This window comes from Atractosteus spatula, chromosome 9 (genome assembly GCF_055471065.1).
Source record: "Atractosteus spatula isolate fAtrSpa1 chromosome 9, fAtrSpa1.hap1, whole genome shotgun sequence".
NCBI lineage: Eukaryota > Metazoa > Chordata > Actinopteri > Semionotiformes > Lepisosteidae > Atractosteus > Atractosteus spatula.
Genome location: NC_142714.1, coordinates 37696737 through 37711633, shown reverse-complemented (window position 1 = coordinate 37711633; position 14897 = coordinate 37696737). Strand labels below are relative to the sequence as shown.

General features: G+C 36.9%; 1 protein-coding gene across 1 annotated transcript in view; it reads right to left on the bottom strand.

Annotated features, from left to right (window-relative positions):
* Positions 1 to 14897, bottom strand: part of mpp1 (MAGUK p55 scaffold protein 1) — a 29375-nt gene that overhangs the window by 13180 nt on the left and 1298 nt on the right. The window contains exon 2 of the mRNA XM_088924970.1: positions 698 to 832. Within this exon, the coding sequence (XP_088781096.1) occupies positions 698 to 832 (135 nt within the window). The remainder of the gene's footprint in view (positions 1 to 697; positions 833 to 14897) is intronic.

Sequence of the window (14897 nt, the reverse complement as noted above, 5' to 3'; positions counted from 1 at the left end):
AATCTTTTAGAATGATACATGATGAATCCCTGCGGGCATTTTAAGTTTAATTTTGATTTTGTTACACTGGGGGGGATATTTTTTGTCTGTCCATAAATTTGTGATAAATTCATTGCTGTGTAAAAACCTTTATGGTAACAGATCCAATTCCATAAATTCCATTTGGTTTTATGATTTAGAGTAAGTGACTTTTTTAATGAGCTCTTTTATTTTTATTTACTTTGTAGTGTTGAATACCCTCTAGCCCCCATACCATGCAAAGCACTGGATTACAGCTACAATCCAGTATTTTCTCTCTTTCCACCTTATTATCATCAAAGACTTGAAGAAACAAATCAGGGGAGAAAACACATCTCAAATATAATTCCTGGATTTTAGACAAAACTTTTCTATAGTGGTTTTTGGACTATGAGTAGGTGATAATATAGGTAGCTCATTTGGGGAGTGCTTATTTGAACTGAATTCATAAACACCTAAAACAAGCCATTTTAAAAGACAGATCTTAAGCCAGTTGATAATGCAATGCAGGCCTTGGTAACTAAATAAACCAACCTGTTTTTTTTTCCTTTTAGCATCCATATTTTTCAAAAGGTACACATGCTCTTGTCAGGAGATTGTAACAAACTACAAAAAATGAACAGGATTTTTTGGGTGTGTTTCAGTATTTAATTTTAAAGGCAATGAGACAACTTATTACCAGAGGCTGTGCAGGGTTTTTCTCAAACTGCACCAGACGCATCTTGTTCATTTCTTTGCCATTCATGAGACTGGAATCAGCACTCCCATTTGTATACACTTCTTTACCTGTGGCCTTCTCTGTCTGCATTACCGCCTGAAAAGAGAAGATATGCTTTGCTGAACATACACTTAAAGATTCCTCACATCCAAACATTTATGTTATGTTCTGACCGTACTAAACTTAAGTAAACAGCCTTTAATCAAGACTGGAATAACACTGGGAAGGTTACTATGACAAGCACATTTTTATTCATTAGTACTTGTTCACAATACTCTGTGGCTCTCCTCACAGCTGAACACATTGCTATATTTAATTAGCAGGTTAAAGTATCAACATGTGCTGTGGGTTAAAAATTAATCTTTAATTAATCATTAGGTTTTAATAACTAACCAGGCAGCACTGAAAAGAATGAGGGAGATTAAGTATAGCTGTTATATGTGCACCTAAGTGCTGTATGGCCAGCCTGCAGGGCTTTGTAATTGAAGAACAACATTAATAAAAAAAGCAAGTCCCCTGTAAAGCTAAAATTGCCTATTACATTTACAGTGAGCCAAGCCAGTTAACGTACTCAGTAGAACATCATTCTGCAGCTAAACAGAACACTACTCTCATGGTACTTCTTAGTTCCAGTGTTTATTCCAGTGTCCAGTGTTTATTTAGACAATAACTGTTATGCAACAAGTTTTGAAATTACAATTAATAATCATCCACAAAAGTATTTGTACAATCTTACAAACATTTGCATCAGTATAATCATTTTCATATCCATTTCAGGGAAAATTAATTGCTAGTTTGTTGTATGTTTTTGTCAGGTGCAATACTAGTGCATGAAAATATTTCTTTTTAGTAATTACAGGATATTTTATCACAGCATGCCAAGATGGAACTCAGATGGAACTCATTTGGCATTTGCTTCACAGTTTAATGCATAGTCAATCTCTTTTTTCTGCTGATGGTTGAACCTAAACTGCAGTGTGTCCTCTTGCCTTCCAATTTAACAAGAATTTTTAAAAAGCAATTTCATTCTGATAGAATCAGTTTATATTGATTTATATATAAAGCCATTTAAATGACGATGAAATGCATGACAATAGGTACAATCATAATAGACATAAGACAATATTTTTATAATGGTAAGTTACAGTGTGTTTAAATTAGCTACTGATTAAACTGCTGATCAATGTGTGTTGAAACTGCCCATTTATATGCAGCACCTCTTACTTAAAGGGAGCTTCTACAGCTCTCACTGTTCTCTCCCATTACACAACTGTGCATGGTTTACTGCACATCATAAATGACTTTTACAACCTCTTTGCTGAAACACATCAGCAAATTGCAGGCCAGTGACTTTTGATGATAATGCTGATGTGACTGCTGACAAATCTCAGAAAGCCAAAGGTTAATAGCATTGTGGCAATCATATCTCAACTGAAGACATTTGCATATGGTTGCAAATCTAAGTCTATGTATTATGTATTATAGCTTTTGACATGCATTCTTCCACTACCATGGTCTCATTATATAAGCATAGATATCTAAATATCTATGATGTGACACGCACAAACAAGGGTTCAGTAAGTCTATGTCCTATCATTTGAGAACTGTGGTAAAATCATGAAGAAAAAAATAACCATGCATTATACAATACTGCAGAACTATATGTAATCTATTCAATTATCATACAAATAGTCATTCCCATTGACCTTGCAGGTAGTTTTTTCAGGATAGTAAGCATTTAATCACTACGGAGAACTGCACAGTAGTCTGCTCTAAAACCTTACAAGGAATACAGAAAATTTGAAAATAAATGCACTGTCATGCATCCATTGAAGAAACATTTAAAAAACAGATTGATAAATGTAGAATGTTGTGTTATCAGTGAGGACAGCTGGTAATCTACTGCAGCCACCTCAAGGAAACATAAACTGGTGCCAGGGATTTTCTTCCTTCCTGTGCAGTATTATTATCTTACGATCCCCTAAGCCTCCCTTAAGATACACAACGTCTCAAAACCATACGACTATTCAACTGGGAAAGGAGTACGCCATCTAAAAAGACAAGAAGGAGACACTACTTCATCCTAGATAATCAACAATGAAAAGTCAGAAAGAAACACCCTTGTACAACATGATATAGCTTCTGCCATTTTCCCAGTTATTGTTCTGTATAGGTTCTTCTGTTAATATGCACATCAAAATAAGGATTTCCCCAGAATATTTAGTACTATATGAACTGTTGACTAGAATTACACCAATATTTTATACATGGTTTAATGACACTGTGCAGCCAATACTCTGTCCTTCTGCAATCACCAATTGTGTCTCAGCTCACAGCATCAAGCCCTTTACCCACACAGAGAAAAATACAAGGCTTGTCCAACCAGCACTTATTGACCCATTCATTTTTTGACACACTTCAAGCTCTGTAGTGATATGCCGGAGATTTAATGGTGAAGGGAGAAGAGCAGTGTTCTTCCATGATGTGACACTACTCATGTTTTTGTTGATTTTAAATGATTTTAAAACTGTCTCACAGCTCTTGGGTCCTGGGCTTGGGCTTGGCCTTGCGGACCCTCTGCATGGAGTTTTCCATGACCATGTGGGTTTCTGCCAAGTTCCCTGGATTCCTCCTACAGTCCAAAGACACGCTGTCTAGGGTTAGCTGTTGTCTAGGAATCGCTCCCTGTATGAGTGGGAGTATGTGTGCTCTGCCATGGAATGGATGGACATCCTATCTAGACAGTATCCTGCTTTGAGCCCATTGTCTGCCAGGTTAGGCTTGAGCTCACTGTGGCCCTGTACTGGAAAATGTATTTATTGAAAACAGAAGAATGCTTTATTTCATAATTAATAGGTGGCACAGTGATTTCTTAAGTCACTATGTTTTCCCTTTTCACACTTATTTGACCACATTTTCAGACAAAAGAAATTGCCTTTTGAAGGCTGGAGTTAAATGTTTGTAGATCATTTCTGTCCTTGAATAAAAATTAATCTTCTGGGGTAAATAACATCCTTACTGTATGGCCTGAAGACCAGTGTGATTAAAGGTCTTACATCCTTTTTGTACACCAGTTTCCTGTGTATTTAAAAAAGATACTGTAACAATAATAAACAGGGAACTCAATCTCATTAACTGGTATTTTAAAGGGCTGCACTTCCTAAGACAAGTAAAATAATACATTTAAGATCCAGGGACAAGCTCAGGCAACAGTAATATGGTTCATTTTGCTATGTCCAGTAATATTAGATGTTGAAAATGTACGGACCAGCCCAAGCAAAAGTAATGTGATTCATTTGGCTATGTCCGGTATACAGCTCAAAGTATTGTTTACACCTTCAGTGTCTATTAACTTCTGCTTGTGGATTTAAAAGAAGACTGCACATTTGAAAGGAGCCTGTCTGAATGTAAACAGACAGGTCTATTATGTATGCTCACAAAGAAATGAGAGTTATTAAAACTGAGTATAATTTATTCCAAGTAAATGAATAGTTCCTGTGGGATGATCCATTCACTCTGTAATAAAGCAGCAACTAATTAGCAGACTCTTGGAGAGCTGTAATTGATTTTGAACAATAGCGTATATCTATAAAATGCAGAACACTGGTTTTTCATAAACCCGATTTTTTTCCTCATACCGATTATACACCTGTGTTTTAACTCACACTCAGCTCTGGAGCTGCTAATGGTGTGTGTGATTTTACACATTATTTAACCACAAAAAGCTCTGCAGCAAAATGAACCCCCTCAAACTCAATCAATAGCATTGATTACATTAGGCTTTGTGTAATCTAATGTTTCCTTGCTGTTGGTACATATAAAATTGTAGATGAAAAGTACTGGTGGCACAGCGGTGCAAAGATTAGCATTGCTGCCTGGAGCTCAGGTGCTATCCACATGGAGTTTATATGTTCCCCCTGTGTTCGTGTGGGTTACCTTTGGGTGCTCCAATTTCTGTGTACATGTCTGTGTTTGTGTCTGTGTGTCTGCCCTTTGATGGATAGGCATCACATCCATGGTGTATCCCGCCTTGTGATCATTGCTTGCTGGCATAGGCTTCAGTTTCCCTGCAACCCTGAATTGCACGATGGGATTAGAAAACGGATGGAGGAAAAATACTACATCACCATAACCTACCCTACTGTTCAGGTGCACATCTCACCACTATTTTGAGGCACTATTCTTGTGACTTTTTGACTAAACTTGCCCTAGCGTCTCTGTACACAACATGCACACTACTCAGATAGATACAAGTTAGGTGTATGTGTCTAATAAAAGAGTAGTTATAATAATCTAAGATTACTTATACAGTATAAGCCTTTTCTACTTCTCGAGTTTAATGGCACCCTGTATTTGAAAAGGAATGATAGTGATATAGGTATTCTGTCTTTGGAAAAGTTTTAAACTCATTACAAAATAATCTTGTCCTAATACCACTGTCAAATGGTTCAGATAGTGTGGCTGTGTTAATCCTCGTCTTTTTGTGGTTGCTGTTCATTTTGTGGTCAGTAAATTTAAGAAATATATTCTTGTCATTTTTTTAAAACCCAAACGAATTTACAGTCTGAAAGTCTCTTTGCACAGTGCTTCTTATGTTGTTAAATAGAAAATGGTCTATCCCATAAATATGCATTTCTTACACCGATTGTACTGGTCTTTCAATCTATAGTATTGTAGGCAGTGTTGCATAAAATCACAGATTAAAATCAAAAGAAAATTCTTTGGGATATGCTTATTCAGTGTATTTAGTTATATCAACGTTAACAGTATTAAACTACTGTATAATATTGATTTAGGCTGCAATTACAAAAAGTAGTTGTTACTTTTTGTTATTTCTCTGTTGTTTTTTGGTTTGTATAGAATCAAGGTTTATGTCTGGAATGATATCACAGCTACAGGGCAACTTGATAAGTTATAAATTATCAAGGTCTTTAAGCACATAAATCATGTTCAGAGTTGGACCCATAATGTAAGGAATTAACCCATAATTCCTTGAAAAGTGTGACTTTTGCAATTAAAATAATTAACCTGACAACATTCTTTTCTATATCACCTTGGAAGAGTTTATGGATGATGTAAGCTTGTATTATATAATTCAAGTTTCTCAACAAAGGTGCACTATCCTTTGTTTATGTAAACAACCTATAGAATAGATAAAACATTCCTGCTGGATTTAGAATATAGGGTTCACCCAAAAGCACACTAGCTTGACTCGTTTAATATTCTCCCAATCTTTTTCACTGGGTCATTCAGCTTGTTCATTTCTGGCTGTTTGACATAAAAAATGTCATTTGCTGAATTTATTGATTTCTTAGATGGATAGCATGTGAGTAATTGCTTGTGTGAACAGTAAAAAAAAACATTTCCAAGTATGTTTTTAATAGAGCTGAAATTACCCTCTTAAAGCAAACAGCTGGTTTCAGTGTGTTGACCAAATATTGACCAAGCAATTAACCTTTTTCACTCTTACCAAGGACTAGTTCACCCAAATCTCTATAACAAAGAGGAAAGCAGCTGCAAGGAAATATATCTCACTCCTAATTCCACTGAGCATTAGGATCACTAGCTTGGTTTAAAAAGCAGAAGGCTGGGAAACTAAAATAGTCTTTCAGAGTGGACACGCCTAAGTTCTTCACAACAAAACAAGCTGTTAAATGCTTTAAGGAGAATTACTGAAATAAAGGAAACAATCCCACACAGGAAAAAAGTGACTCAGGACATTTTAACCCTTTCAAATAACTGAATGGAAAACGTACAAAACTCTTGTTCTTTAGAATTCACTAAATAGTGCAAAGTTCACTAAATGCTGTTCTTAAAAATTCATTTAAGATATCAGAGGTGAGATATTCACAACTGCTCTTTTCAAAATGATAATAAAATTGGAATATTCAGGATTCCATATTTTTTTATAAAGTTAGAATCACCTGTTATGTCCTCATGTTCTTAATTTTGTATCATATGTACATCCAATCATGAACTGCAATTATGTTCCAAATTGGATATATGAGATACAGATAGCATTCCCCAATTTGTCCACCCATTATGAAATTAATTAGGAAGCTCTGCTGAGATGAAATGGAAGTTCTGAACTCAGTGGGCTGTCAGTGGGGTAGTCCCTCACTTACACCATTGCAAGCCTGCAGGAGCACATGAATAAACAGGGGGAGCTGTTTCACTCAGAGCTAAGAAAGCCCTGGAGAGAATATCGCCAGTCCTATCCCCAGGGGTTCTAAGTCAAGTGTGCATTGCCTCCTGGTTAATTTAGCTCCAAACTACCTAGTGACATGACTCATAATTTAACCTGTGATGTCTTGAATGTCACGATTATAGTCCCCCCTCCTTAAGGGTGCTCCAGCCCTTTCACTAAGACTTTATTCTCTGCACCTGTTCCCTATTCCCAGCCCACCTTAAAAGCCAGGCGCTGACGCTCATCCGGGCTCCGCATCTGATTTCCATATCATGCGAGTCCGGGACCAGGAAGCGCCTGGTCCCGTTAAGGTTTTAACCTCTGTTCCCGTTCCTGTTCCCCGTCCGCCGGTTCCGACCCGGCCTTCGTGGTTTTTAATTCCTTCCTCTGATGGATCTCCTGGTTTTGGACTTACCTTCATGTTTTGGATACTCTATGGATTACTCTTTGGGATTGTTCGCCTCGGCCACGCCACGCCTCCCCCGTGCACCAGCGCACCTTGGACACGCCCCCTTGTCTTCAGCCCCGTTTTCCTGCATGACTTTTCCCTAGTGTTCCCCCATTCCGTCGGACTGTGTCGTCCGCATAGGGTCCGGAAAGAACTGTTCGTTACATTGAACATGAAGCCCAATCTACATTCATAGCCTATGCCTTTACTAGTTGAGCCAAGTGAGAAACTAAATATAATTTCAGTATACTGTATAAAATCAGAAGCTAAAGCACAGAGATGCATACAATATTTCTACGTTGTCTTCCCACGCAATAGGATTTCATCTGACACCCTATTATTCAGAGCTATGGCACAAAGATTGCTTTGAGTCTGCACAATAATCTTTCATTCACATGTTTTGTGTTATGACGTCATCATCATGCATTTCTCTGAAAGGATAATGTGCATTAAAGAGTTTTCAAGAAATAATATTATGGCCTTTTATGGCCAATAAAATTTTTACATACTTGACATCCTCCACAGAACAGATTCTCTATTTCTCTTTATTCCAAACCCAGCCCTGAGTGCTTAGTTCTGATAGTAAAGGATTCTGGTGGTCCCATAATGTTTGGGGACACTTTTTGCTAGCATGGCTTGTGTGCACTCATTCCCTTACAAGGCAAAAGCAAAGCTAATTGCTATTTAGTGGTACTAAATGATCATCTTCACTCCATTTTGCAGCATTTCGTTCCCTCCAGGATGACAAAACCCCCTATTCCCAAAGTGTGTGATCAATGGATTGATGAGTTTGACAGTTTTCATTTTTGTCTCATCTGCCCGTAGTTATTCAAACCTAAGGCAGAGGCCTGTCCATTTGTTTATTAAAAATATTGTTCTTCCAAAAGAATCTAAAATGAAAGAGATGTTTGGCCTAACAAAATTTAACTAAACTGAAACTCAACAATATCTCTTATAATTTATTAACTATTAAATTGAAAACCTTGCTACCAGGAATCTAAACCTGAAATGCACTTTCACTATTGTCATGATCAAAAACACACAGTAAGCAAGCCCTTGGGCTTAAAATGTGGATTCTTATCTGGGGAACGCCTACAGTAAAGTTCCCTGTAAAGTGCTGACTGATACAGTCTGTACTCACGAAAGGAAGACACGAGCTACTAGGAAACAGCCAAACATTAGTCTAAAGGTTGGATAATGAAATCCTTTTAACAGCAAAATTCCCTCAGTCAGCTAATGAAGAGATTACTATAGCAGATTTCGACACTGATTAAAAAGTGCGCATGTTCAATAAGAGCAATTAAAAGATCAAAAAGGAGCCTTTTTATATATGGTTAAGGATTTAACACATCACATTCTTGAAAGAAAAAGATGGTCACCAACAGCATTTTACCACTTTCAGTTACAGTTGTTTTCTAATCTTAATTCTCCATGCAATACCTACTAATATTTTTTATCAAGGCAAAGATCAATTCTCTGTAACAATCATTTGCTGTTTTTTTATAGGAATCACCACTTACTGATGCCAGTACAGTATGACCGAAGATGTGTGAGAGAAAATTTAAACCTGGATAAATGTACCCAACTTAAAGTACAATTCCTTTATCTACTGTGGGAATACCCTGCAAAACAGGGATAGATCTGTGTCTGCACAATAATGTAAACAAGAAAAAGACACAAAAAATAGAGCACATTGGGATGAAACGGTGCACATTATTAATGACTTTTTCATTTCCCTGAATCCCCAAGCTCTGAACAAACAAGGGAAGAGTGTATCACATTGGACGGTGCAGTGGCTCTGTGTCTAAGGATCTGCGCCTGTGGCTGGAAGGTTGATGGTTCGTGTTCCGCGGCTGACAGAGAAATCCTACTCCGTTGGGCCTCTGAGCAAGGCCCTTAGCCCCAACTGCACCAGGGGCACCATATAAATGGCTGCCCCCACGTTCTGACCCCAAGCTTCTTTCCCTGTCTGTGTGTCTCATGGAGAGCAAGTTGGGGTATGTGACAAGACAAATTCCCAATATAACAAATTGTATATGGCCAATAAAGCTATCTTATTAGTTTTTGCCAGATCCGTTCAAATTAGAAGAGCAACCTGATTAGACTCACCTAAGAAAGTACATCATTTTACATTTTCTAGATAAAAAAAAAAACAATCTTTCCACTGTGAGATGTCTCTGGATACTCCAGTTTCCTCTAAATTATACAGGCATGCTGTCTTCAGTTATCTAGTATATCTAAATTGCCCGCTGTGTGTCTATGTGAGTGCACGTGTGTGACCTGCAATAGACTGGTATTCCACATTGAACTCTGTTACTGCAGGGATAGGCTCCATCTTAAAGTAACTCTTTAAGGGTAAAACAGCTACTGAAAATGGCTGAACAGATGTTTTAAACATGGTAAAGTCAAATTATTCTGTTTTCCTTCAGAAGGTTGCAATCATTTTGTGAGAAGACCTTGGAAACAGAACTACAAGAAAAGGCAATGGGTATTAGTTCCTCTGTGTTGACAGTTAAGGAATGGGAGATTCAGTTTCTATGACGTACTGTGCAGAAGCATCAGAACATGTGGTTCTAAATCTGTGTTTAATTCCTGTTTCTGAATTTCATTAAGCTATGGGTCACATGAAAAAAAGGCAAGACTGCTGGCGTGGATTACTTTGGTGGTTTGCAGCTGTCCTGTTGTTAACAGCTTTGGTTTAAACTTCCTGTTTCATGTAAACTGCTGACTTGTTCAGTCACAGCAGAAAGAAACTCTTCCATAGATGTCTTTTAACTCTGCTGAAGGTTTCTTAGCATAATAACAAACAAGAGGGAATTAAATTAAAGAAAGGGATTAAAAAAAGGTTGAGAAAGGTATGATGGACACTTTTTTGTTAAACATTCAACATTAAAAACACTTTCGTGTTATTTTGATACCTGATTTTATGTTTTATTTCTGCTTAAATTACAGAAACATTTGTTGTGTAAACAGCAACAAACTTTCATTACAATCCAAAAAGCCCACTTGGATAGCATAAATTTACTAGGCCAACATAGTGTTTCACTTCATTATTTCTCTGTGAATTTTTTAAAAGCTATTGATTAAAAAAAAACTTTTTCAGGTACTATTTTGATTGTAAAATCCATATAAATGAACTTTTATGACTTTCAGAAACTGCTTTTACTGGAATGCTTCGTTCTGGATGACAAATCAAAGAAAAAGAAGCCTGGATGCATATAATAGCATATACCACCCAGATGAAATGAGATATCTGAGGAAAGCAGGAGATGGACATCGTTCTTTTCCTTTTGAAGATTAAGAGCTACTGCTTATCCTAATTTAGCTCATACTATATTCCAGCCACACCAGATATGTTTACTCTCCTACCATAGTGCTTAAAGTATGGAGCATTGTTAAGAGTGTATTAATTTGTGTGAACACTCTCAAGGATCCCAGGGGACCTATCCATGTCCCATTAATAATTCAGTAAAAACCACATTGCATAAAGCAAAACAAAAATATTCATGTCTTGTAATAACCATCCACTACCAATGTACTATCCTGAACCTCTGTAATCAGATGGAAGGATCTTTTGAGTGTTCTGTATTGTATGTGTTTCAGAGAGGTACTGCATCCCCTTTTTTTAACAAATGTTCTGTATCTAGGTAGAAAGGTCACTGTACATAAATAACTACAAAAATAAGCTTTATAATAGGATAACTTCAGGATTCCAGTACCAATATTGAATAGCAAGTTATAGAACTGTCTCTCAACTGTATTCAGGACAAAGGCAGTTTTTACAGCTAAGAGGTTTAAAAACTTGTTGAGGCAAACCTACTAATACTAGACATGGCTGTAGTCTTGGCTTCGATGACTGTTCTGCTTTATGACATGACTCAGTGCACAGAGCAGGCCGATTCTGCAATCCATAACACAATGACAAAAATAAACTGACACTACGGAAACCTTTATCCCTCTAACAATTTGTCAAAGAACACAGCAAAAAAAGGTCAAATATTTTCTGCTTGAAACATGTTTTGTCAGGTCCTTCTAGCACAAAGCTTGGAAGTACATAAATGTTCTTACTGAAATACTAAGAAGTACAAAATTACAGAGTGTTTTAAGACACAAATGGCTAAGAATTCATTCTCTCTTTTGTAAAAGTTCTGATTGAGTTTCAATTACATGCTGGAAGAGATAAATATACGTCTCTGAGCTGTCCCGATTGTGAAAAGGGGAGAGGAGGCTCACTATGTTATCAGGAATGGTTGGACACACTTACAGAGACCTGCAATAAATAAATGTTCTAGGAAATTTAATATAGTGACTGACGTGCCAGGTAATACATCACCCATATTCCTTTAAAAGATAGTTTACACACTTAGGTGCCAACAAGGCTGAACACATCCTCTCCCTATCTCTTTATAGACAAGAACATTGTGTCCTACTGCGGTTCCCATTTCTCAACCGATTCAGAACAGTCCAGCGAAACACTGAGTGCGGTAGGTTTGTCACGACAAGTACTGTAAATTGTTGAACATTCATTCAGGGGGAAAGTGTATACAGAAGATAAGGAAAATATCAGAAACTCCATCCTCTACACACTATATCCTCCTCTCCTTCTACTGATTTTTATTTCTTTTAACTGTAATTTTGATGAAAAGAAGGAAACACATTTCCAAAAATATAATCAAATATTATTACTTTTATGCCCATTGTTCGGAGAGTTTAAATTCAATTACTTAAATGAACTGTACTAAGTACAGTACTGAGAGCTGTGAAAATACTGCAAAAAATCCAATTAGAAAATATTGTTTAACAGAAAGATATTTTACACAATTTGTATTCCCGCATCCATATCCGGAACCATGAGATTTATTATATATAACCAAAACTAAAATGTGATATTTAGCAACAGCTGCTAGGGAGTAGATGTTGTTTCCCTAGAAAATTTCTTACTTCCCTTCAGAAGGTCATATGAAATAAGATGAGACTACAAGTTTCAATGTGTTCACCTTAGAATATTTGTGACATAGCTCGGTACAGTATATTAATCCTGTAGTAACATGATGGACCAAGCACATTGTAGTCAAATACAGATTTAATACGTCTAAACACCTCACCTGATGAACAGCTTTTCAAAGAACTGGTTAAATCAAAGGATACATTTTAAACTGGCATTCTTTTCTTTATAGGAAAAGCTCCCAAACTGTTACAGGATGCTAAGTGAAAACAACTGCACTTTGCATTGGTTGATGGAGATATCCTTTTGAAATGTACAAAAATATATATTTTCTCACTCAGGTATTTGAAACTAAACGTAAGGACTTAATTGTCATCATAAATACACACAGATTTCTTTATCTTTTTTATTTTTTATCAGTTTTCCAAGAAGAATTTCCTGCACTGAGTTTAAGCCTCAAACACTGATATCGCTGGAATTTAAACTGCAGACAGAATTGATTTTTGAGCCTCAAGTCTCATTATCATTTAAAAATGGCAGAAGAAGTGTAATGGATGATAAACAGGGTAAAATGGAGTGATACTAAAATCTCTGAAATGCTTACTTTGCAGATAAGCGACAGTACTTAAAGTGTGTTTACATTTCAACAGCTGGTTGAAAGTAAAAATAGATTACTTCACCTCCTAAATGGCATACAAGTACAAACTCTTGTACAGTTTCCACATTAGCCATTGGTAAAAGTATACCTTGAACTCATCTTTTTCTTAATGGAAATTAAGACATGAATAGACATTGAAAAAATAGATCAGATTAAACCAATATAAAAGCATGAATGTGTAATATAAGCTATGCATTAAGTTGAAACAGTACTTTGTATTCCTACTATTTGAGAAAAGTCCCTGACATTTTTGAACCCTCAAAAAGTATGGGGATGATAGATTATTGAAGTAGCCAAAACAATGATTCATCAAGTTTTTATTCACCTAGAATATAAGGTAAGAGGCTAAACTGGCACGCAACTGATTACAATAACTAGCACTTACGGTTGGCAATATCCAAAATATTAATTGTGCTAACGTTATGTCTGTGGAAAATGGGATGCAACATAGAATCTAGTGTCTAAGAACAATTTGGGCAACTATGAGAACTTGTATCAGTGCCATGCATATTCACAGAGTCACTTTCTTTTATAAGAGTATGTAGAAATCTGCTTACTAATCACTGATGTAGTTCATGTGCAGATGGATTTCTCAACAAGAATGGATTTTAATCACCCACTATTTCACAAAGGAATCAGCTGAGGCAAACGTGTTGAAACTGGCTATACATTTTTTTTCTTGACAGGCAAAATTTTAAGTAGCAACGTCGCTGTAAACTTTGTTCTTTTGTTCAACAGCTAGTTGTTCATCCTACATGAACCCCAAGAAAAAGTAACACCTCAACATCTGACAGTTGATAAGAAGAAAGAATAAAAGAAAAGCATTTGACTGTGTGAGCCAAGAAATGATCCCAAAAAAGCCCAGCATCACAGATTAAGTATTTAGGTTTCCCTTTTTAATTGGTCTAATTTCACAGTAGATCCTCATGAGCTGCAATGTCAAAGACTCTCAAAATGTTAGTTCTTCAAAATAAATCCTTATCATCAAAAGGAATTATGTCATCAGCAGGGTCAACAGGGCATTTACTGTGAAAGTCACAAAGCAGAACCTTGTGTGAGCAGTGCTGGAAACAATACACGCTGAACATATACAATAAATGCTTTGACTAGGTTGCAGATTCCATCTTGTAAGATTCTGCTTCATACTTCTTGCCTGGACAACCATGTGGCTTTTCACTGGTCTCTGAGCCCTAGAAGCCACGTCGCCCCAGCTCTTTCCACATATATTCAATGGGGCTTCATGTCTGGCAAGTAGACATGGACAGGGACACGGACATCCGTGGCATATCCGTTAAATTCTCACTTCATAAAAAGTCGTTGTAACACGAGCAGCATGAAGGACATGCCTTGTGCTGCTGGATATTTGACATATTTAGATGAGACCACAGGAAAGGCAGCAAGTGAGGTCCGGGGACATGATCAATGTAGTTGCCATCAATCACAAGTAGAGTTCTGTGATGACTCCCAATCAACTATACAGAACATTGACTGCATTATTCTGTGAGTCTACACCACATGACAATAACTGGCATCCATTAGAGTGGGCTACACACAACTTTGATCGATCACTACCAAGGCTCTGCTGCTGGCAAGACTACTTGAGGTGTTGCTAACACCACCTAATTCTGCTACGTTGATGAAAAGAGGTGAACACTGCAAATGATAATAATAATAATAATAATAATAATAATAATAATAATTGCTTACACTTATATAACGCTTTTCTAAAAACTCCACTCAAAGCACTTTACAAGGTAATGGGGACTCCCCTCCACCACCACCAATGTGCAGCATCCACCTGGATGATGCGATGGCAGCCATAGTGCGCCAGAACGCTCACCACACATCAGCTATCAGTGTTGAGGAGAGCAGAGTGATGAAGCCAATTCATAGATGGGGATTATTAGGAGGCCATGATTGGTA